Here is a 24,315-nt window from a genome sequence, read left to right as displayed (position 1 = left end):
GTTCTTACAACTCAATATGGTTCTCAAAATATCCCTCCCCTGTATATATATATATAGCATGTATAGGGGAAATATAGAATGAAAACCTATTTCAGTTGTGAAAACCCTATTTAACATTGTTTTTTTTATACACGTAATATATGTTGTAACATTTAATACAAAACATCGAAAAATAAAAAAAATTTGTTTTGCTATTTTTTTACTGATTTTTATATATGTTTTCATAAGAGAGAAAAAGTTATATTTATATTTACATTTTTTTATTCACTTTAATTGTGGATCACAGGATTTAAACTTTAATTAAATACATATTATTAAGAATGGGTTTCCAAGTTTTCACAACTTAAGTGGGTTTTCATATAAGAAACTTATACATGCATATACATACATACATACATGTATGTACATATACATATACATACATACATACATGTATATGAGGATGTATACATATTAGGACATACATACATACATGTATGTATATGTATGTACATATACATACATACATGTTAGGGCTATTTAGGAATTTTCGAGAAAAAAAAAACAACCTCAATTTAAGCTAGGTATATGAGGATGTATACATATTAGGACGTATCATGGCTTAAATTGAAATCTATGTATACATATTAGGATGTATCATGGCTTAAATTGAGGATACATGAGCCAGATACATCATTATACATGCATACATATTAGGATGGGATGGGGAAAATTCTCAAAATAGTCCTTTTTAGAGAGATGATTCCCAAAATAGCCATTTTTTCTTCAAAATCTTTTACAATTTGAACTGGCCAGACGCTTTGGGAAAAGAGAAAAATAAAGAGGGGCCAGGCCAAAGTTTGAAATAAAGTCAGGTAGGAGACGATATTTGAAAAAATAATGAAGATAAAGTCCAAATTATATTGTAATCTTTTTTATTCAAAAACCATCTTGAGAGACTGTTTTATTATGTTTCATACCTTTCCCGTCCATATTTTCAAATTATTGGAAAAAGAGATTTTGAAATCTCGTATTGAGAGAGGAGATTCTACCACCACCCACCACCACCATCATCCGTCACCACCACCCACCGTCCTCCACCACCACCGTCTACCACCCGGCGATAAAGACGAAGAAGGTGAAGATGAAGATGAAGAAGATGAAGATGAAAAAGATGATGTTGATGATGATGATGAAGACGAAGATGATGGAGAAGACGGTGGTGGAGGAGGACGGTGGGTGGTGGTGACGGATGGTGGTGGCGGATGATGGTGGTGGGTGGTGACGAATGGTGGTAGTGGACGGTGGGTGGTTGGTGGGGGTGGATGGTGGTGGTGGCGAACGGTGGGCGGTGGTGGTGGTGGTAGAATCTCGTCTTTCAAGACGAGATTTCAAAATCTCTTTTTTCAAGAATTTGAAAATATGAACGGGAAATGTAGGAAACATAATAAAACAGTCTCTCAAGACGATTTTTGAATATAAGAGATTTGAAAAAATTTGAACTTTTACTCCAAGATTACAATATAATTTGGACTTTACCTTCATTATTTTTCCAAATCTCGTCTCCTACCTGACTTTCTTTCAAAATTTGGCCTGGTCCCTCTTTATTATTCTCTTTTCCCAAAGCGTCTTGCCAGTCCAAATTATAAAAGATTTTAAGGAAAAAAGGGTTATTTTAAAAATCCTCTCTCTAAAAAGACTATTTTAAGAATTTTCCCTATTAGGCTGAGGGGTGTGGGGGGCGCGAGAGGGGGCGTGAGTGGGGGCGCGAGCCAATAATATTGTGACGTGTGGCAGAGAGAGAAACTTGATAAGATGGGTGTTGGTAGTGGTGATAGCGCCCCGGGCCATGGTGTGGAGGGGCGCGAGAGGGGGCGCGAGCGGTTTATTTTTTTATTTTTTTATAAATGTATTAAAAAAACGTATTATTAAAAAAACAAGAAATTATTTAAAAAAACACACATTAATTAAAAAAACACATTAATATATAAAAAAAAATTAAAGTACTAAAGAAAAACATTATTCTTATTCTTCGGCTTCGTCTTCTTCGATCAACCTCTTCCGGATACGTTCCTTTTGTTTTTCCATCAGCATTTGGTCGACCGGATTTAGGTGGCTGAAGTCTCTTGCAAGGAAGTCCAAATCTCTCATTCTTTTTTTTTTCCTTTTTGTCAATAGAGACCACCTCCATGGTTTTGTTGAATTTATTGAGGGATTCAACAAGATCGTTGATGTTTACGGCTTCCCCCTCAGCCGGTTTTTTCCCCCTGGCGTCCCTTCCCAATGGCCGCCTCCTCGGCGGTGAAGACGTTTCCTCCCCCGCAACGTTTAGGTCGAATCCAACCCGGCAATCCGACCCGGCGGAAGTGCTGTACGCTCCAGACGAACTAGTTTTAGTCCGTTTCGGCCCTACTTCCGCATCAAGGTCCGGCGCCACCAGCTCAACCCACTTGGAACACCTTCTCAACCTCTCCCACACCTTTACACCGTCCCACGTCTTCACCGTCCCATACCTCCGCAGGCACTCCTGCCTCCACTCTTCGACAGTGAAATTATAGACCGCCAAATCGTCACTGCCACTTGGTCTCATACGACCGGCGTTCCTGTTGAACAGATTAGTAAACAAGCCGACAAATTTTCTGATTTCGGTCCACCGACCCGAAATCATATCGGGGTTCCGCTCTGTACTCCCAACGAGCGAATAGAACGTCTCCCTAACCTTTGTCCAAAAGACCTTGCTCTTTTGGTAGTCGGCTGCAAAATGCATAAATAAATTTGTAAGTCATTTAACTTTTTTATTTAACTTTTTTTTGAAATCATTTTTAAAAACGTTAAAACAATTACCGCAACGCCGATCCTCAGAAATGGCTATCCAAGCCCGACACAGGGCTTCCTTCTCATCCGATGACCACGGAGTGATTTTCCGTTTCGCCCTTCCGGTCGAAGCCGAACCCGACCCGTCCGTTGCAACTTGTTTTTTCCGGTGGACGCGTCTTCTTTGTCCCGCAGCTTCACCTTCTGGTTCTGGTTCTTGTGTCTCCGGAACTACAAAGTTAGGAGACGGTTGTATGTTGGATGGTTGAAAGCCGGATGGTTGTTGCGACCCCGAATAAAACATCGGTTGGTCCGGTGCCGACCATAAATCGTCGTAACTGTAATCTGATTCTAGGTTTGGGTACCAATTTCCAGCCATGTTTTTAAAAAAAGGTTTGGAAGATGGGGTGATTTTGGGTTTTGGGGTGTGGTATGTGATATTGGTATGTGATATTGGTGTTTGTTTGGGTTTGATATAGGTTGAAAATCGAGTTTGATTTTGTGTTCCGGATGGTATGTTAATATATAGGGTTTGAAATTTTTTTTTTTTATTAACAAAACCCACCCAACGGCTCTTTTTCACGCATCCCAAGCCACATTCACGCCCCCCCCCCCCCCCCAGCCGCTAGCCCACCCGCGCCCTGCCTCTTTTTCCGCGCTCGCGCCCCTCTCGCGCCCCTATAGCGCCTCGGTGGTGTGGTCCTCGCGCCCCGGGGCGCGACCGCCCTCGCCACTTGCGCCCTTTCTCGCGCTCCGCACCCCTCAGCCTTAGGATGTATCATGGCTTAAATTGAAATTGAAATCTAGGTATATGAGCTGTTGATATGACCTAAACTGAAAAGGAAGTACAATTGTGCAGATGATTTTAATAATTACTAATTGACGTGAATTGACAAAATTCACTAGTAAATTAATTTAAATCAAAACGTATTGTTAAGAAAGAAATTAGTGGGTTTTTTTTTTTCTTTTTTGTAAAATAATAATGATAATGTTTCGTGTGGAAATAAGCTCAAAATGCCAAACTAATGAATTGGTAATTCTAATTGAATATATATGGTTTTAAAAGGATAAAATTAAATGTGTTTGAAGTGTTGAAAGTGCCTTTGAAAGTGATCAAACAAAAATATGCAAGTTTTGATGTAAATGGGTGTAAAACAACATGACAAGAGGTCCAAAATATATACTTAATGCTCATTTATGGTCTATTGAATTCCATTAATGAAGTATAATCATAGTGTGTTTAGAGATTGAAAGTAAATTGATCAAATGAAGTAAACGTAACCATAGCGTACTTAGATATGGATCGTGTTTAAGAAGTACAACAATGATAAGTTAACTTTTAGGAAGTTGTCAAAGAGTGTGAGGATTCTTAGGTCGATGGGTATGGATTAGTGGGTGACTCACACTAGTCTAACGTGAGACCCCTTGAACACCACCCCCCCTCGTCATCATTTCACTACTGAAATGATTTCCCTGACAATGCTCACGCTTCTCATTTGGGGAGAGATCCAATCATTTTGTTTTTATTTTTTTTCAATTATTTATATTATTATATAATATAATGTTGGAGATTGGAGAGTGATGAGAATGAGGGGAATGAACCATAACACGCATGGAGAGATGTGGTTGAATTGCAGATGAAAAGCTGATGTGATATAGACATGACGAATTACGAGGAATGACTCAAACAAGCCACATCCTTTAACCTTACAATTAGAAAAAGACTTGAAATTAGCAAGCTCTAAATATATTTTTGATAACTCCAAATTACTACACCAATTATCACTTTATGGGAATCCATCCTTTCAGGTAAGAGTCTACCAACAATTTTTGTTTTAATTTTATTTTATAAAAGATGCTATCTTTTATAAACTTAAATAACTTTTATATATAAACAACATGAGTTCTTAAATTTTTATTTCAGACAAATTTAAAACCGTTCAAATTGTTTAATGTCAATTATTAACATTGGTAACCGACCCAAAGCAATTTGATTACGATTCAATTCGTGATGATCATAAATAGAAAGCATATATTCTTCTGTCACTATTAAACAATTTGCTGGACCTCAAATATATTCTATTTGTTATATTAGTTCAAATTTCTGAACTCATATAATAAAATTGTTTTATTTATCATTTTCGATTTTGGATTTTTATGCCTTGTCCCAATTAGCACAACCTTTTTTCAAACTTGAATTAAATTATAAAACTTTGGTTTAGTTTATAAAAAAAAATTGTAGTTTTTTTTAATTTATTCATTTTAAGTTATATTAAAGCTTAATTAAACTCATGTATTTCATCCTTAAAATGACGTGTCCTTGTATCTCGAAAGGTGTGCAGCACAGGCACGTTACTAACTTTATATTTGAGTTTTGACTAGAGTAATTTATGCAAATACGGTCCAAAGTCTATTTGTCATGTCGTCGATTGTTGTTCTTAAGTTGTATCCAACTCTTGTTAACACTTTTATGCATAATTTAGACGGCAAATGCACAGTTTAACTATAAGATCGACCACATTGTTTATGTCCAACATTTATTTTTGTGTTCACTTCAATTTATATTGATCGTTTGAACGTTCTTGTTAATCATTAGAGAAGGTAAGATATGAGTTTATGATATTTACTTATTTAGTATTTATATCACATGTTCATATTTTTCATGTTATTATAACAAAAAAGTGCATTTTCCAATGGGTCACGTATGCGCACGACACTATTTACCACCTATAACCCATTTAATCTAATTACAACTTTATTACGACCATCAACCCATTTTATTCATCTAGATAATTATACTACGCACGCCGCCTTTTAGGTCATCCAGTTTCAAGTTGGTCTAGGTTAACTAGGTTAAAGTTGTTCTTTTTTACATGAATACATATATAGGTCAAGTTCAGGTTCAAGTTCATCATTATAGTTTGTTAACCAAACAAGTGACTTGGTTAACTACTCATCCAATTAGTTGAAGTTTTTATTAACAACATACCAAACATTTTTACTTTCTTACATTGACGTGTTCCAGTATATCAAAAGATGTGTAAGCATGTTGTTGATTTGAGTTTTGACATTAATTTATGCAAACACAATCAAAGCCTATTTGTCTTGTCAATTGTGGTTCTTATATTGTTTTAATCAACTATTGTTAACACATTAATGCACAATTTTGATGGTCGACACATAGTTCAACCGTAAGATCGACCACATTGCTTATGAGTTATGTCCAACACCTGCTTTTATGTTTGCTTCAATTTCTTGGTCGTTTGAACATTCTTGTTAATCGTGGAGAAAGTAAGATATGACTTTATTATATTTGTATTTATATCACATGTTTATATTTTTAATGTTATTATAATAAAAAGGTGCATTTCTCAACAGGTCACGCATATGCACCAACACTATTTACTACCTATATCCCGTTTAATCTAATTACAACTTTATTACAACCATCAACCCATTTTTTTTCATCCAGATAATTAGGTTACACATGTCACATTTTAGGTACTTTAACCTGGACCACACATCCAATAAGTCGAAGTTTTTATTAACAACGTACCTAACGTTTTTACTTTCTTATAAAGATGTGCATGAGTCGTTTCAGTTTTTAGATTTTAAAATAAAGGTCAGTTTTCAATGTTTTTGGTTTAAGTTTTTAGTTGGGCTTGGTTTCAATTTTGCCATTCGAGCTGGAAAACTTTAGGCTACAAAAAAAGTTGACCAAAATTAATAAATCTAGACCTAAATTTTTTCTATTAGTTAACACATTTACTTCATTATCATGCATTCAGGCTAAACTATTTGAGTTAAACTGTATATTAAATCATTATAAATGACTTAAAATAAAAAAATAAAAATTCATAAGTTTGGTTCGGTTCGGTTATTTCCATTTCATTTACACGCAAAACCGAAACCAAATCAAAAGTTTGATTTTTACAAAAACATAAACCAAAATATCATCAATTATACATGTTCGATTTTTTTCCGGTTTACGATCCGATATTTTTGTTTGATGCACACCCCAACCTTCGAGTTATTAGTAGAGTAATTAAAACGAATATAAAATATATAAAAAATTCCATTAGAAAAATTAATATAAAATAAAACATAATCCAGAACCAATCACTCATAAAAACTATTTATTTATCATCTAGAACCAACAAAGTAAAACTAGAGGCCTAAAATCGCCACCCTTCAAAACAAGACACACACTAATCTTTTAGAAGAAGCAAGAGCCAGTTAAGTCATTAGCACATATACATACATCCATCCATTTGTCTCCGTCTACTCCGTTACCTTATCCTATCCTCCCACCCCCATTCTTATAAACTCATCCTCTCCAATAATATTACACACACACACACTTACACTTAACACTTTCTCATACCTCTTCATTTACTCAACCAAAATTCTCATTTGAACATTTTCAACCTTAATTAAGTCCCCCCCACATTGCGGTTATGGCCCCGAAAGCTCGAAACGGAAAACCGCATAAACCGAAAGGCGAAAAGAAGAAGAAGGAAGAGAAAGGTATGTATTAAGAAGTTATGATGACATATTTTATTTTCTGGGAGTGTCAACAGGCTTTGTCTCTGTCACTGTGTCATCAAATAACGAATAGTTAATAATATTATATTAATGTAATTTATAAGAGGCATGGTAAAATTGTGAGTTGAGAGATTAAGTATAGGGAGCATAAAACAAGCCTACATTTTATTTACATGATTAGTGATTATTTTCTTGATTTCCATAAGTTTTTTTTTTTATATTATTTTTTTCTAATAAATATATAATTTTTTTTATAGTGTTACCAACGGTTATTGAAATTGGGGTGGAAACGCCGGAAGAATCGCTAGTGACGCTAAAGGTAAACGAATTATACAGTTATTGCTTATACAGTTACACGTGTGTGGTTGTAATAAAATTAGGGCTTAAAGAGTTAAATCCCGGTATGTTACTGAATGAAGCTAAGATTCATTTTAGTGACAGGTTTAAAAAATGTATCACGAGATACTAGATGAAATTATTTGACTCTTGTGTTAATTTGACCTTCCATAAATTCACTAGTGACTGGTTTGGCCGGGTTTTTTGTGTGTGGCGATAGGGAATATCGACAGACAAGATCTTAGATGTTCGGAAGCTTTTAGCCGTTCATGTAGAGGCGTGTCACCTGACCAACTACTCTTTGTCACATGAGGTATGATAAAAACATTGCCAATTTTAATTTTAAGGCATATAATGTTTAACTGAATGCACATGATTAGAATGTTAAATGATGTCAATCTATTTGCGTATTTGATATTTAAAAGTTAAGTTTTTTTAATGACTAAACGTTACATTTATTGAACTCCTGATTTCATATTCTACATGTTTACCAGTCACTCACCGAATAAACATAAAAGAAAAACATAGTATGCTTATTTTGACATGATGTTTTATCATATTCAATACATTACCCAAACATGAAATCAAGTGGACCCCATGGTTGAGACAGTCATAGTGTGGCTTGTATGTAGAAGGTTTGAGGACAGGGCCTAGGCTTGGTATATTTTTACAAGTTAATATTTGGACTTTGGAGTACAATCATTTAAAATCAAGACAGTTAATTAAATTCAGTATATTCTAAATTTGGGTCATAATGCACACAAAATTTCAATTAAAATAAAAACAAAAAATGTTTTACTATGTCGAACGAAGCAGTATTAAATACGCTTGTGAGTTGTTTGTAAAACAATGTGGAGCCGTTCATGAGGGGCAACGTTGGAGGAGGGCCCCGCAAGAGTTAATACTTCTTGTAAGGGCGGATCAGGCGGGTTCCATGAGAGAGGAGGAGATACAAGAAGAAAGAGGAATTAGGCGACCCGTTGTACCAACATGGACGAGTCCATCTCCTCTATGACCGAAGATGGTCTTAACTCTTAAGTGGCAATTGATCATCACTGTGAAAGTTGTGTAAAGTTAATTACACAGTTTAAGGGTTGTGTTCTATCAAACAAGTTCAATAAGAAAAATTATAGCCTTTTTAAAATTTTATAAACTTTTTACCCCTTCTAAAAATCTTAACAATATGCTTAGTGTTCTTGCAAACTTTTGCAAACACTTCATCCATTCTGGAAGATCATATGATAACAAAAATAAAAATTTATATTTTCTATTAAGAAAATACTAACACTTATAACCCTTTGATTATTATTGCTTTTAAAAAAATACTTATAAATTTCTTACCATTATTTGAAGCTTCAACAAAAATTTTAGTTTTAATACAAACTTTTTAAAAAAAATAACCATTCTAGAGCAACATCCTATCATAATAATGATAAACTATATTTAAGAAATAATAGTTTATTATGTTTAGAATTTATAGTTTATAATCCTTCACAACTTTAGGTTTTTAGAAACCTTTATAAACTTTTGAGTATTATTGGTCCCCAATGTATGTTGTGTTAAAAGTGGATTTTACTACTTAATAAGGACAAAGCATATGTCATGTTAACGCATCCCATCTATTTCATGTTAAAAAAAAAGTAAAAAAAAAAGTTGGTTAATAACTTAATTATCTTCTTGTACTTTTGTTTGACCTAGAAATAGTTTGTGGTTTCAATGCTGCTAAAAGTTGGAAACCATAGCAATCTTGAATTGATCCAATTAGGCTTGTTGTACTTTGATCATAAATGTTAGTTAATTTTTTTTAACAAGAATAAATAATGAGTATGAGTTTAATAGCAAAATATAATGACAACTAGACAGGATATTATAAACATGCAACGTAATTTGGCTTAATGGTATCTGGTGGCGTAATAGATGTTTTCTACCCTCAAAGATCGATATTTAAATCATGTAATAGACGGGCTAGATGGATTTATAAGTATATATTAGATGCATTAGATGTTAAAGAAACAACATTAAATATACGCTAAAGTATATGAAATACAGTATTTTTGTCACACCCCGACCAAAGGCGGCGGAACATGCCGGTGTATAACGATTGTCCATAAGCACATGACACTAATTGAAGTGACAGTATTTAATAAACTCATTTCATTTCACAACATTGAAAATGTCACATAACAATTATCCATAAAATAACCATAAACAAGATATCACAAAATATGGCAAATTTGATATTGTTCATTTTTACTAATATCCTAAGGTCTTTGATGTCGTTTTCTTCACAATCATAAATCAACCAGGATGCAAACCTGCAACATTTCATAAAATAAAGTTTGTCAACACAAAGGTTGGTGAACAATTCATAAGTTTAATCATATTAGTATATAATAATGATAGCCACAAAACTTGCATACGAAACGATAAATAAAAGTGGTAATTTGGATAAATAGATATCGCTAAACACATTAGCGACACCTAGCTATAAGGGGATGCCAAATAGTCTAGGATTTTATAGTTATCGTTAATTGCATGACGTTAACGACACCTTGCTATAAGGGGATGCCAAATAGTCTAGGATTTTATAGTTCCACCAACTAAAAGCGATAAACACATAGGCATATAAGGATAGAACACCAAATCGAGCAATTATTTAGGTAAAGTATACAACAACGTTTGTGGTTTAAGATTCAAATATAAAGCATTTTGTTGAATAGGTATGAAATGTCACCCCCAAAATAAAAGATGGAAATGGGGTATGAAGTACTCACATTCAAGTAGTAAACTTGAAAGATGATAATTTGGAGATTTGTCGGAACGACGAGTTTAACACACAATGCCTAAAAAGAAAAGAAGTCTTGAATTTAGAAAGGTTGTCTTGAAGGTATTTAAACAAAATAAATGTTGAGAAATGTAAATAATTAAAGTTCAAGGTTTAAAATGTAACTATTTAAGAATTTATAATAATAACTCTTTAAAAATGTAAGTTTGCCCGAAACCGGGTTAAAGTATCTAACCTTAATATTTACTCAACCTATGTTAAGTAATAAGGTGGGTAAAATGCAAGAATACAAATCCCTTTGGAATGAAGATACTAAAACGGTTATTTTTTATCGAGTGTTCGGGTTGTCAGTTCGGGTCTTGATAATTGGTTAAACCCAAAGTCAACTTTCCAAAATATTGAATGTTATGAGATAACTCAATAAAATTTAATAAGACTTAACCAAGTATGTAGTTCCATTGTTTTAGAACTAACAACGCACGTTAAGCGAGTGTTCGGTTTTGTCGGTCCAAACTTTGTTATGAGATCAAGTTGGATCCAACATTTCAAAGTACTTAAGAAAATATTTAAAAATCAATTTGTAACTATTTTTAAAGAAATATACAAGTCTTGATGGTTAAAAAAAAACACACTTGTGTGTCTTAAGCGAGTAAGAATCGGTTTGGTTCGGTTTCCATCTCACAACATGTTCATAGATGGTTTCCACATGTCCAAACACTAAAGAACTTGTATAATAATGTACAAATAAAAAAAATACTTTAAATTTTACAACCAAAAGTTAACAATAAAGTCTTTAAACAAAAGTTCGGTTTTCGGTTCGGATCGTGTTTCGGGTTAAGACTGAGGTAAGATTCTACAAACCCATAACCATAGAATTTGTAAAAATGATTTTAGAAACTTAGATCTAACAATAAGTATGTTTAAACAATTATTTAACAAAACTAGTAACAAAGTTCGGTTTACGGTTTAGAGCTATTTACGGTTAAACCGAAGCATAGACTCTTAAAAACCCATAACCATGGAACTTGTAAACATGACCAACAAACTAAAATAAGCAAGATTAATATGTATGAACAAGTTATATAGATGTATATATATCAAGGACACGAAGTCCTCCATGAAGCCTTGCCTTATGAGGTCCGAAACCTCACTGACCGGAATCGGAGAAGTAACTACCAAAGGTAAACAAGGGGTGTATATTCGATATATGTTGTACAACCATAAACAAATATTAATAAGGCTACATAAACTAATTAAAATGAAATACTAAAAACATTCAAGAACACTTAAAAAGATAACCTTGAATCTTTGATGTTTGAGAGAGTTTTTTTTTTTTTGGAGTTGTAGCAAGGGAAAATGAAGAGGAAAGGTGGTGTATATATAGGGTAATGTTGGTGATCAAATTTGGGTGTGAGACACAAGCGTTTTCATGCAAAATGGATTAAGACAAAAACACAAAAAAAAAAAAATAAATAAATAAAAATAAAAATAAAGGTAGGATGTTTTCAAGACCCAACAAGTGTGAAACAATATTGTAACATAAATCCATCATTTTGATTATAACATAAGCTTCGGTTTACAAATCGGGTCAGTTTACATAATAAACAAATATAAAAACGAATACAAACAAGATCCGAAATTGACGAATGTCACAATTTTATCATACTAATAAAGGTTAGTGTTATTAAATAAAATACAACATACTCTCGTTTAAAAGATAAAGTTGCTCAATCAAACTTTTTTATATTAAAATCTCTAAGCAATGCAAAAAAAAAAATTAAAAAAATAAAAAACTCAATCCAATTTTTTTAGACAAGAAAGTTTTTAAACTTGTTTAAAGTACACGTATTTATGAAAAACTATTTAAAATTATGACTTAGTACCCAATAGGTAAATTAGTCTTAAGATTTGATTAAAGTGACACTCACAAAATAGTAATATTAGAATATAAGAAATTGACACTTTTCATAGAAAATTTATATTAATTTAACAATCTTAAAAATAAAAACTAAAAAAACAATAATTTTAACTTTTTTTAGCACTTGCATTATAATTATAATTAATTTTAAAAACTTTAATACTGCAAAATTGAGTTAAAGAGATTTCTTCGTGCTTTTCTAATATTTATGACCTTATTATATATAATTTAAGTTAAAAAACTTGTACATTTTTTATAACGGTGAAAATTTGTACCAAAGACAATTACCAATAGATTGGTAGTCCGATAGTAAAGACAAAACCTTTGAAACACTAAAGTGTTGGGAGGTTTTGTGTTCAAATCTTAAAAATAAAAGAAGATAAAAAAACAATTACTTTACATATAAAAAGTTATAGTTCGAAATAAAAAAAGTTATTAATTAAAACATATGTTTTTAAAAACTTTAACAACGCAATATTGAGTTTAATAATTTTATCATGCCTTTTCTGATACTTTCAGCAACTTTAATAAATTAATTTTAATTTAAAATACTTTTAAATATATTTAGAAAAGTGAAAATTTTTTTATTAAAACAATTGCATGAAATATAAAAATGACTTTGTTTTTATGATATTTATCGTGTTATTAATTAAAGTACATTTTTAAAAGAAAACCATTGTTTTCAACGTGATGTAGCGATAGGAACTTGAGTTTTTTTAGTAAAGATTCAGGTTCAATTATTACAAATTCACATATAACATTGGGGGGGGGGGGGGGGGGGGGGGATGGATAGTTCAATACAAGAAGACCGTGATTTTTATGATATGATGTTTGATTCTAAAGACGTTTGAGTTTTACCGCTTGCGGCCTTTTGTTGACTATTAAATAAAAAAATTGACATTTGACACATTGACAGGTGCGTGGCCCGAGGCTAAAAGATACCGTCGAAATCTCCTCTCTCAAACCATGCCAGTTAACCGTCGTTGAAGGTAACCTTCCAGCTCATCCAACTTAAAAACTTTAATAACCTAAACTGCCAACTTTCAAAACCCAAGGGACTAAAACGAAAACATATCTCTTACTGAACACAGAGGATTACACCGAACATCTCGCCGTCGGACACGTCAGACGGTTACTGGACATCGTCGCCTGCACCACCGCGTACGGCGGTTCAACCACCGGTCCGAAGAACACGGGTGCCGGTAGATCTACGGTGAACCGGTCAGTTTCCAGTGATGAAGAGTCCGGTCAGGAGAAGAAAAATGGCGCGAAATCACCGAAGACGGAAGGTTCAGACAGTGAAGTAGAAAAGCTTTCCTATCTCTAACTTGTCTTTCTTCTTGAGTTTTACAAGGCATTGCTGCTAAAATTGCAAACTCTTTTGCCCATTGTCTATGATCATGTTTACCATCTCTTCCTTGCCCGCCACCATTTCCTCCCCAGTTTTCATCTTCTACAGGTAGTGGTGGAAAAAATGATGGGTTGTCGGCAACAACTGGCGGCACTGCCCATGTGTTTGCTCTAAAACCGTAAGGAAGATTTCCAAACTGGCACAAAAACATACATTTCCATTAAACTTAACACAAATTTGGTGCTAAAGTGATCACTAACACTGTAATAGAACTTACTTTATTGTGCTCAATGAAAGCTTTCATGAGAGCTTTGTATGCCTGCAGTTGAACACATTTGTCGAACACTTTTAACAAAATTGTACCCAAAACAATTGTGAAGTTGACAAACTGTGATCAGCTATATAGATGCAGTCAGTTTTTACTTACACTATCAAAGGTCCTACTTATCTGCTGCAATATTCCAACTAAAGAATGACTGGAGATATTTCGCTTTCCAGCAGGATAGAACCCTTGTTTAGAGGCAACAATTGTCATCGGCTTCCCACTACAAACTCGTACCTGCAAATGAAACAATTACACATCAATCAAACTCATTTTAGCAATGGTTCATACACAGGGGTGTAAACGAGCCCAGCCGAATCCGAGCTCGTTTAGCTCGAGCTCGACTCCTCTTAATTTAAGAGGCCTCGAGCTCGACTCGTTAGAGCTGTATTTCTAAAGCTCGAGCTCGGATAGTGAGTAGTTTGTCAAGATTGAGCTAGGCTCAATTAATACTTTTTAATTATTTTATTATTTTATTTAGTTATTTTTATAATTAGGATTTTTATATATAATATATATTACTTAATTAATTATATACTACGTTTATATGTAATGATAGTTCTTTTATAAATATAATAAGTAAAAAGTATATAAATAAAAAGCTTGTTTAGGCTCGCGAGCCGACTCGAGCTCATTTACTAACTGAGCCTTAGCTCGAGCTCATTTAAGCGCCGCTCACTTTGAGTTTTTAACGGTCTGAATCAGGCTAGCTTACTAAATGAGTCTTATAAAAAGCTCGAGCATGTTTAAGCTCGGCTCAATTTGAGTTTTTAACGAGCTGATCCCGAGAAGCTTTCGTTTACACCCCTAAATATATTAGGTAAACTTTATACAAATAAAAAGCTCGTTGCAAGGCGAACTTGAGATCGAAATGTGAAGCTCGGCTCCAGCTCGTTAAGCTCAGCTCGATTTGAGTTTTTAACCAGCCCATCTCGAGCAGCTCACGAACCGCTAGGCTCGTGTACACTACTAAATCATACAATTACATAGCAAGTAAACAAAACACAAGGAGAATCTCACATCAATCTGAAAGAAATCATCATCTGTTTTATCTTCAAGGAACGGACGAGCCGATCTCTTAATATCTGCAACATAATCACGCAAACTATAAATCACTCGCTAGTTTCAATTCATCACTTATAACATTACAGAGCTAAATCTAATGCAAATAGATTATACATTAAACAAAAATTCAAATCAAAGTACACTGAATCGGAGGCGTAAGGTGCGCGAACGAGAAGAAGTCGTAGAACTGTCCGAGCCGCGGCGGCGGATAGATCTCCGCCGTCGGATCACCTTTCTCCGTAGAACTGTCCGAGCCGCGGCGGCGGATAGTTCAATACAAGAAGACCGTGATTTTTATGATATGATGTTTGATTCTAAAGACGTTTGAGTTTTACCGCTTGCGGCCTTTTGTTGACTATTAAATAAAAAAATTGACATTTGACACATTGACAGGTGCGTGGCCCGAGGCTAAAAGATACCGTCGAAATCTCCTCTCTCAAACCATGCCAGTTAACCGTCGTTGAAGGTAACCTTCCAGCTCATCCAACTTAAAAACTTTAATAACCTAAACTGCCAACTTTCAAAACCCAAGGGACTAAAACGAAAACATATCTCTTACTGAACACAGAGGATTACACCGAACATCTCGCCGTCGGACACGTCAGACGGTTACTGGACATCGTCGCCTGCACCACCGCGTACGGCGGTTCAACCACCGGTCCGAAGAACACGGGTGCCGGTAGATCTACGGTGAACCGGTCAGTTTCCAGTGATGAAGAGTCCGGTCAGGAGAAGAAAAATGGCGCGAAATCACCGAAGACGGAAGGTTCAGATCAATCGGAGAAAGGTGATCCGACGGCGGAGATCTATCCGCCGCCGCGGCTCGGACAGTTCTACGACTTCTTCTCGTTCGCGCACCTTACGCCTCCGATTCAGTGTACTTTGATTTGAATTTTTGTTTAATGTATAATCTATTTGCATTAGATTTAGCTCTGTAATGTTATAAGTGATGAATTGAAACTAGCGAGTGATTTATAGTTTGCGTGATTATGTTGCAGATATTAAGAGATCGGCTCGTCCGTTCCTTGAAGATAAAACAGATGATGATTTCTTTCAGATTGATGTGAGATTCTCCTTGTGTTTTGTTTACTTGCTATGTAATTGTATGATTTAGTAGTGTACACGAGCCTAGCGGTTCGTGAGCTGCTCGAGATGGGCTGGTTAAAAACTCAAATCGAGCTGAGCTTAACGAGCTGGAGCCGAGCTTCACATTTCGATCTCAAGTTCGCCTTGCAACGAGCTTTTTATTTGTATAAAGTTTACCTAATATATTTAGGGGTGTAAACGAAAGCTTCTCGGGATCAGCTCGTTAAAAACTCAAATTGAGCCGAGCTTAAACATGCTCGAGCTTTTTATAAGACTCATTTAGTAAGCTAGCCTGATTCAGACCGTTAAAAACTCAAAGTGAGCGGCGCTTAAATGAGCTCGAGCTAAGGCTCAGTTAGTAAATGAGCTCGAGTCGGCTCGCGAGCCTAAACAAGCTTTTTATTTATATACTTTTTACTTATTATATTTATAAAAGAACTATCATTACATATAAACGTAGTATATAATTAATTAAGTAATATATATTATATATAAAAATCCTAATTATAAAAATAACTAAATAAAATAATAAAATAATTAAAAAGTATTAATTGAGCCTAGCTCAATCTTGACAAACTACTCACTATCCGAGCTCGAGCTTTAGAAATACAGCTCTAACGAGTCGAGCTCGAGGCCTCTTAAATTAAGAGGAGTCGAGCTCGAGCTAAACGAGCTCGGATTCGGCTGGGCTCGTTTACACCCCTGTGTATGAACCATTGCTAAAATGAGTTTGATTGATGTGTAATTGTTTCATTTGCAGGTACGAGTTTGTAGTGGGAAGCCGATGACAATTGTTGCCTCTAAACAAGGGTTCTATCCTGCTGGAAAGCGAAATATCTCCAGTCATTCTTTAGTTGGAATATTGCAGCAGATAAGTAGGACCTTTGATAGTGTAAGTAAAAACTGACTGCATCTATATAGCTGATCACAGTTTGTCAACTTCACAATTGTTTTGGGTACAATTTTGTTAAAAGTGTTCGACAAATGTGTTCAACTGCAGGCATACAAAGCTCTCATGAAAGCTTTCATTGAGCACAATAAAGTAAGTTCTATTACAGTGTTAGTGATCACTTTAGCACCAAATTTGTGTTAAGTTTAATGGAAATGTATGTTTTTGTGCCAGTTTGGAAATCTTCCTTACGGTTTTAGAGCAAACACATGGGCAGTGCCGCCAGTTGTTGCCGACAACCCATCATTTTTTCCACCACTACCTGTAGAAGATGAAAACTGGGGAGGAAATGGTGGCGGGCAAGGAAGAGATGGTAAACATGATCATAGACAATGGGCAAAAGAGTTTGCAATTTTAGCAGCAATGCCTTGTAAAACTCAAGAAGAAAGACAAGTTAGAGATAGGAAAGCTTTTCTACTTCACTGTCTGTTTGTTGATGTTTCGGTTTTAAAAGCAGTGGCTGTTATTAAGAATCTTGCTGAAAGTAGCAACTGTAGTTCACATGATTCCACTGATTCGGTTTTACATGAGGAGAGAGTTGGAGATTTAGTTATTAAGGTTACACGAGACGTGGCGGACGCAAGCACAAAGATTGATGGTAAGAATGATGGAAGTCGTGTTCTTGGATTGTCGCAAGAGGAACTTGCTAAAAGAAACTTGATTAAAGGTGTAACAGCAGACGAGAGTGCAACTGTTCATGTTAGTATTTTAAACAATTTGCTGGTGAATTTTTTTTGTCATTTTATATTATTTCTGAAACATTGTAGCATTATCATGCAGGATACGTCTACTCTAGGCATAGTGGTTGTTAGACATTGTGGTTATACAGCGGTTGTTAAAGTTGATGCTGAGGTTAACTGGGACGGGAAACCAATTCCTCAGGATATTGACATTGAGGATCAACCTGAAGGAGGTGCTGGTGCTTTAAATGTCAATAGGTCAGTTAAAAAGTCAATCTTGCCACAAATTATAAGCTTTGTTTTCTTAGACAAAAGGGCTATAATGGAATTGCTATCGTTCAAACACTAATTATTCATTGATATGCTTTTTTTCATGACGACTTATTTTGATTACTAATGGCTTTTTCTTACGGTTTTATCAGTTTGAGAATGCTATTACACAAGTCATCCACATCATCACCATCTGGTTCTGATGATTTGCACTCAGCTAAGATCTTGGTGAATAAAGTATTGGAGGAAAGTTTGCAGAAATTAGAGGAAGAAGGTTCTAAAAACACAAAATCTATCAGATGGGAGCTTGGAGCATGTTGGGTACAACATTTACAAAACCAAGCTTCAGGGAAATCAGATTCTAAGAATACAGCAGAAGCTAAGTCAGAATCAGCGGTTAAGGGTCTCGGTAAGGGATTACTGAAGGAAATTAAGAAAAAATCTGATGATAAAAGCAGCAAAGTGGAACAAGAAGTTGCCACAAACAGTAATTCAGAATATAGTGGCAATAAAGAGTTGGATGAAGAAAAGGAAAAGATGTGGAGAAAGTTGGTTTCTGAAGCAGCTTATTTGCAACTTAAAGAATCAGAAACTGGTCTCCACCTTAAGGTTTGTTAAACATTTATAATATAATCAATGGATAATTAGTTCATCTCTAATTTAATGTGTGTTGGCAGTCACCTGATGAGTTGATTGAAATGGCACATAAGTACTATGACAATACTGCACTCCCGAAGTTGGTTAGCTTGTTTGAAATTAATCACTTACATTATTATATATACTCTTATTGGCATCAAGTGTGTTGAGTAATTGCATTTTTTATCTTTTATTAGGTGGCTGATTTTGGATCTCTTGAACTTTCACCTGTTGATGGAAGAACACTGACTGATTTTATGCACACAAGAGGTTTGCAGATGGGCTCCTTGGGCCGCGTGGTATTTCTTCCTTCAAGGCCCGTTTGTTGGTTTTTACTTTTTAGTAGAACCGTAGAGGTGGCAAAATGGGCAGATTTGGTAACATGTCAAAACGGGCTGGGTTGGTTTGTATACGCAACTGATGTTACATAAGATACGTGTTATTGCCCGTTTGACTCATTTCCTATTAAGTAGGCTTGTAAACGAACCGAACGAACACCGACGGAGCATGTCCGTGTTCGTTTTCTTTAACTTTATCCGAACAAACGGTCTTACATAAACAAGTAAATGAACAGGGTTTTCTTGTTTGTGTTCGTTTATTAAGAAAATGAATGTGTTCATCTTAGGTTATGTTTGTTCGTTAGTAGTATAAACATACGGTTCACAAACGAACATAGAAGAATGGGCATAATTGATCTAAAACCAATTAAAAGTAAATGTGAAAACAGTATATTGGGCCTAAAAAGTTATTTAAACTAGACTAAATTGTAACGCAAACGTAAAGTATCAAACATAAATAAACACAAACGAACACATAAATGAATGAACAAGAATTCATGTTCGTGATGTTCATGTTCATTCGTTTATTATATAAACGAGCTACCCGTCTATAAGTTCACTGAACGCTCGGTTTGTTTACAGGCCTATTTAAGCCATTCATAAATTATAAGTAAATAGGTCGAAATTGTCACCTCCAGTTATCACTGTTATATACCACTATACCTACAACTTACAAATACGAATCGGTTTTATCAGGTTGAACTTGCAGACAAGCTCCCTCATGTGCAATCACTATGTATTCATGAGATGGTTGTTCGAGCTTATAAGCATATCTTGCAAGCAGTGGTGGCTGCTGTTGATAATATTTCTGATCTATCTGTATCAATAGCATCATGCTTAAATCTGTTGTTAGGAACGCCCGTTGCTAATGAAGATGACTTAAAATGGAAGTGGGTTGAATGCTTTTTGTCCAAAAGATTCGCATATCAGTTGAAAACCGAAAGTTGTACCGATCTTCGTAAGTTTTCCATTCTTCGAGGGCTTTGCCACAAGGTATTGAGTGAATAAAATCATTAATCGTAAATTATCTTATATGAATATTTGAAATATTAAATTTTTTAAAGCTTATACCACTAGGTTGGTCTTGAGCTGGTTCCACGGGATTATGATATGGATTCAGCTTCTCCTTTTAGAAAGACAGATATTATTAGCATGGCTCCTATATATAAGGTCAAACATATGACATGTTAACTTAACTCCTATTGCTAATAGTGTATCTTAACATGAATTAAGAATTGAATTATTATCATGCAGCATGTTGCATGCTCCTCTGCGGATGGACGTACGCTTTTAGAGTCATCTAAAACATCATTGGATAAAGGCAAACTAGAGGATGCTGTCAACTATGGAACTAAGGTAAAATAATCTCTTGTCTTTTAAGTTATTAATAGTATTGGTTACTATAGCTATCTCTTAAGTTATTTAAATAAAATTTCTAACCCGGTTTCTGCAGGCACTCACAAAACTTGTATCTGTCTGTGGTCCTTATCATTGGATGACAGCTGGAGCTTACAGTCTTTTGGCTGTGGTGCTTTATCATACTGGGGATTTTAATCAGGTACATGCACATTGGCTTGTAAACGAACACCAGCGGAGCATGTTTGTGCCCGTTTTTGCTTTAACCGAGCATACGAACGAACACGAACACTTAAACAGACGTGTTTTCCTTTTCTTGTTCGTTTGTTAAGAAAATGAACGTGTTAATGTTCGTTTGTTAATATTCTAAAGAAATAGTTCACGAAGATAAATGAACAAACGTAAACGACCACCTACCAAAAGTCAACGTATTCCCAAGTTAAAGTCTAGATTACCATGATCATTACATCCAATTAAACAAATATTTCTAAATAATGGTTTTTCAAGTATGAAATTCAAATTGATATTAAATATATATTAGTACTAGTTATAGTTGAACCAATATGTGAACAAATGAACATAACTGAACGTAAATGAACTAGCATAATTGAATGTTCATGAAACGAACAAGACATCTGTTCATGTTTGTTTAATTAAATGAACCAAAAGTTGTGTTCATGTTTGTTTTGATATCAAGTAAACGAACTTCGAACGGTGCACGAATGGTTCACAGAACCATGGTTTTTCTATTAGGCTACCATTTATCAGCAAAAAGCTTTGGATATAAACGAGAGAGAACTCGGATTTGATCATCCCGATACAATGAAGAGTTATGGTGACCTGGCGGTGTTCTACTATCGTCTCCAACACACAGAGCTAGCTTTAAAGTATGCTCATTAGTATGCAGTCAATACAGTTTTACCAAAGACAAAACTAACCTTAGGGTTTTATCTATTTGGTGTTTTTTAGGTACGTGAATCGTGCACTGTATCTTTTGCATTTGACATGTGGGCCATCTCATCCAAACACTGCGGCTACCTACATAAATGTAGCAATGATGGAAGAAGGTTTAGGCAATGTCCATGTTGCCCTTAGGTACCTTCATGAGGCTCTCAAGTGTAATCAAAGGCTACTTGGAGCTGACCACATACAAGTAATCTTTTACAATACAGTTTTATGTTGTTTGTTTTGGTGAATGCATAATGTTAGTTTGGAATATTTATTAAAACACATATGTTTTTTTCAGACTGCTGCTAGCTATCATGCCATTGCTATTGCTCTGTCGCTGATGGAAGCTTACTCATTGAGTGTTCAGCATGAGCAGACCACTTTGCAGATACTGCAGGCTAAACTTGGGCCTGAAGATCTTCGTACCCAGGTTCGTACTCTATATTAGTGTCCTTATATGTGTGCGTGTGGTGAGTTAATGCACAAAGGGTACGAAGCCACAAAAAATGCCACATGTGGTGTGTAGGCCAGGGTATATGCATCTTCAGTAGTATGCAGTGTATGCACAAATGTAAATTATTACGCACAATATTGTAGGACGCAGCTGCATGGCTTGAATACTTTGAATCCAAGGCTCTTGAGCAACAAGAAGCTGCAAGAAATGGTACCCCAAAGCCTGATGCATCTATATCTAGCAAAGGCCACTTGAGGTGCATTCTTATTTTACTTGATTTCTTTTTTCTTTTATTACAGACACACCTTAAAACGATTTTAATTTGTTTATATTCTTGGATCAGTGTATCGGATTTGCTGGATTATATAGCCCCGGATGCAGATATGAAAGCACGAGATGCCCAAAAGAAACAAGCCCGTGCAAAGCTGGTACCCTTCTGCCTGTTTTATTTTCATATTACCTTAATATTTGTCGGTTTACAATATTTTATTTTCTTACAATCATCCAGCTTAAAGCAAAACCAGGACAAAATGAGGAATTTGTAACCGATGAGCTTCAAAGGGATGAAGTATTATCACCAAAACATCCCGTCCCAGAGACCAAATCTGAACCACAGATCAAATCCGAAAGCAGCACAGATAAAGTGGATACAAAACCAGATATGGTGATCCTACCTGAGCTGCAGAACCAAAAGGAGCAGTTTGGTGATGCTGCTGACGTGGACAACTCGGATGAAGGATGGCAAGAAGCTTTCTCTAAAGCAGCCCGTAAATCATTAAGTTCTAGAAAACCAAATCTTGCAAAAATAAACACAAATTTCACAAATGTTTCCCAATCGTCAAAATACCGGTCGAAGTCCGCTAATTTCACATCACCTAGGACAAATGCTGCCGAATCTGTTACTCCAACTGGACCGCCACCTAATGCAGCCAAGAAGTTTGTTAAAAGTCAAAGCTTCAGTCCAAAACCGACCAATCCTTCTAACCCCAATCCAACTTCCGGGTCAAACCCAAATCCAAAGTCAAACCCGTCTAGCCCGGCTTCAAATGATCAAACCGTGAAGCGTTCTGTTTTAAGTTCGATAAGCGTTAAAGAAGCCGGAAAACATTTTTCCTACAAAGAAGTTGCTTTAGCTGCACCTGGTACCATCGTGAAAGCCGTGACTGAAAAGTTACCAAAAGACCCTTCTGCAGTGACCACAGTCGTGACTGAAAAAGAACCCGAGACCGACATTGAAAAACTTGATAAAGAAGATGAAAAGAAGGAAGAAACAGAAGTAGTTGTGGAACCTGAGCCAGAAAAGGCTGACCCTGAAAAGGTCGAACCCGAAAATCCCGACCCTGAAAAACTGGCGCCCGATAGTGCAGACAGTGATGAAAAAGATGACCTGAAAGAAGTTGAGGATTCTGAATCGGGTCAAGATGGTCCAAAAGAAGAAAAATCACCAACCGATGGGGAAAATGGGAAAGAGATAACCAAAAAGCTTTCTGCAGCTGCACCGCCTTTTAACCCGTCTAACATTCCGGTTTTCGGGTCACTTCCGATACCTTTAAATGACCATGGAGGGATACTACCACCACCTGTCAGCATACCGACAATGGTCACTGTCAACCCGGCCCGTCGGTCTCCACACCAGTCAGCAACAGCTAGGGTTCCATACGGGCCACGGCTTGCTGGTGGATATAACCGATCCGCGAACCGGGTTCCACGTAATAAGCCCGTGTTTGAACATGTGGTGGATGGAACTGGCAGTCTTCTCAGCCCTCCAAAAATCATGAACCCGCATGCAGCCGAGTTTGTTCCGGGTCAACCGTGGGTTCATAACGGTTATCTGGTTTCGCCCGAAGGCTACCCTCTTTCTCCAAATGGTTACCCACTCGCCATCAACGGGTTCGCATCTGGTCAAACCGGGTTCCCTGTGTCCCCGGTTGACTCAGTTGTATCTCCGGTTGACTCGGTAGAATCCCCATCAGTAATTCTTCAGGAAACTGGTACTGAAACAGAAGAAAACAACGGGTCAAACGTGGAAACTGTTGGTCAAAGTCAACCTGAAGTAGAAAAAAAGGCTACTGATAATGTTATTGAATCACCCGAAACCGTTACTAAAACAGTGGATGAGGAACCGCTAAAGCGTTGGGGAGATTACAGTGACGGTGAACCCGAGGTCGTTGAGGTTGCGGGTTAAAAGGGTAAGATTGTAACTTTATTTTTGCCTGAGTGAAATGGTTTAAAGCGCAAAGGCCTTGGTTTATAGAAAACTAATGCTGTGTTTCATCAAAAGCTCGAGTTGGGGGATGTGAAAAACCGATTTTGCCCCTTCACTAAACTGCTAGCAAACATCGACGAGCTTTGGATATTTGTTTTTTGTGGACTGAGTGGAGTTCGATGACACGAATTTGTTTATTTACCCGGATGTTCTTTTTGAAAATTTTATGCTTTCTTTGGAAGAAACTGATTTGGTGGCTTTCACTATGCAAACAGTC

General features: G+C 35.8%; 1 protein-coding gene across 1 annotated transcript; it reads left to right on the top strand.

The window, feature by feature from the left end:
• The first annotated feature begins 7,068 nt into the window (after positions 1-7,068).
• On the top strand, positions 7,069-24,273 carry LOC143613882 (protein REDUCED CHLOROPLAST COVERAGE 2-like). The gene is made up of 24 exons (XM_077087478.1): positions 7,069-7,320; positions 7,596-7,657; positions 7,895-7,987; positions 13,294-13,366; positions 13,469-13,619; positions 15,721-15,992; positions 16,114-16,178; positions 16,962-17,093; positions 17,202-17,243; positions 17,325-17,849; positions 17,931-18,088; positions 18,253-18,709; positions 18,778-18,840; positions 18,934-19,035; positions 19,771-20,067; positions 20,152-20,244; positions 20,329-20,430; positions 20,528-20,632; positions 21,184-21,317; positions 21,400-21,583; positions 21,677-21,808; positions 21,976-22,088; positions 22,176-22,260; positions 22,341-24,273. The coding sequence occupies exons 1-24, from the start codon at positions 7,251-7,253 to the stop codon at positions 24,015-24,017; spliced, it is 5,187 nt and encodes a 1,728-aa protein (XP_076943593.1). The 5' UTR covers positions 7,069-7,250; the 3' UTR covers positions 24,018-24,273.
• Positions 24,274-24,315: the final 42 nt, after the last annotated feature.

The sequence above is a fragment of the Bidens hawaiensis genome, unplaced genomic scaffold (assembly GCF_021521415.1).
Source record: "Bidens hawaiensis isolate Kalapana, Puna unplaced genomic scaffold, B.hawaiensis_p1.1 tig00038512_1, whole genome shotgun sequence".
NCBI lineage: Eukaryota > Viridiplantae > Streptophyta > Magnoliopsida > Asterales > Asteraceae > Bidens > Bidens hawaiensis.
The sequence above is the reverse complement of the archived record's forward strand: the minus strand, read 5'-3'. Positions and strand labels throughout refer to the sequence as shown.

Bases quoted from the DNA above. Each gene is read 5' to 3' on its own strand.
- LOC143613882 (XM_077087478.1), top strand. From the start codon at position 7,251: ATGGCCCCGAAAGCTCGAAACGGAAAACCGCATAAACCGAAAGGCGAA. The intron at 20,245-20,328 runs GTCAAACATATG...ATTATCATGCAG, and splicing joins GCATGGCTCCTATATATAAG to CATGTTGCATGCTCCTCTGC. The intron at 22,089-22,175 runs GTGCATTCTTAT...TTCTTGGATCAG, and splicing joins TCTAGCAAAGGCCACTTGAG to TGTATCGGATTTGCTGGATT.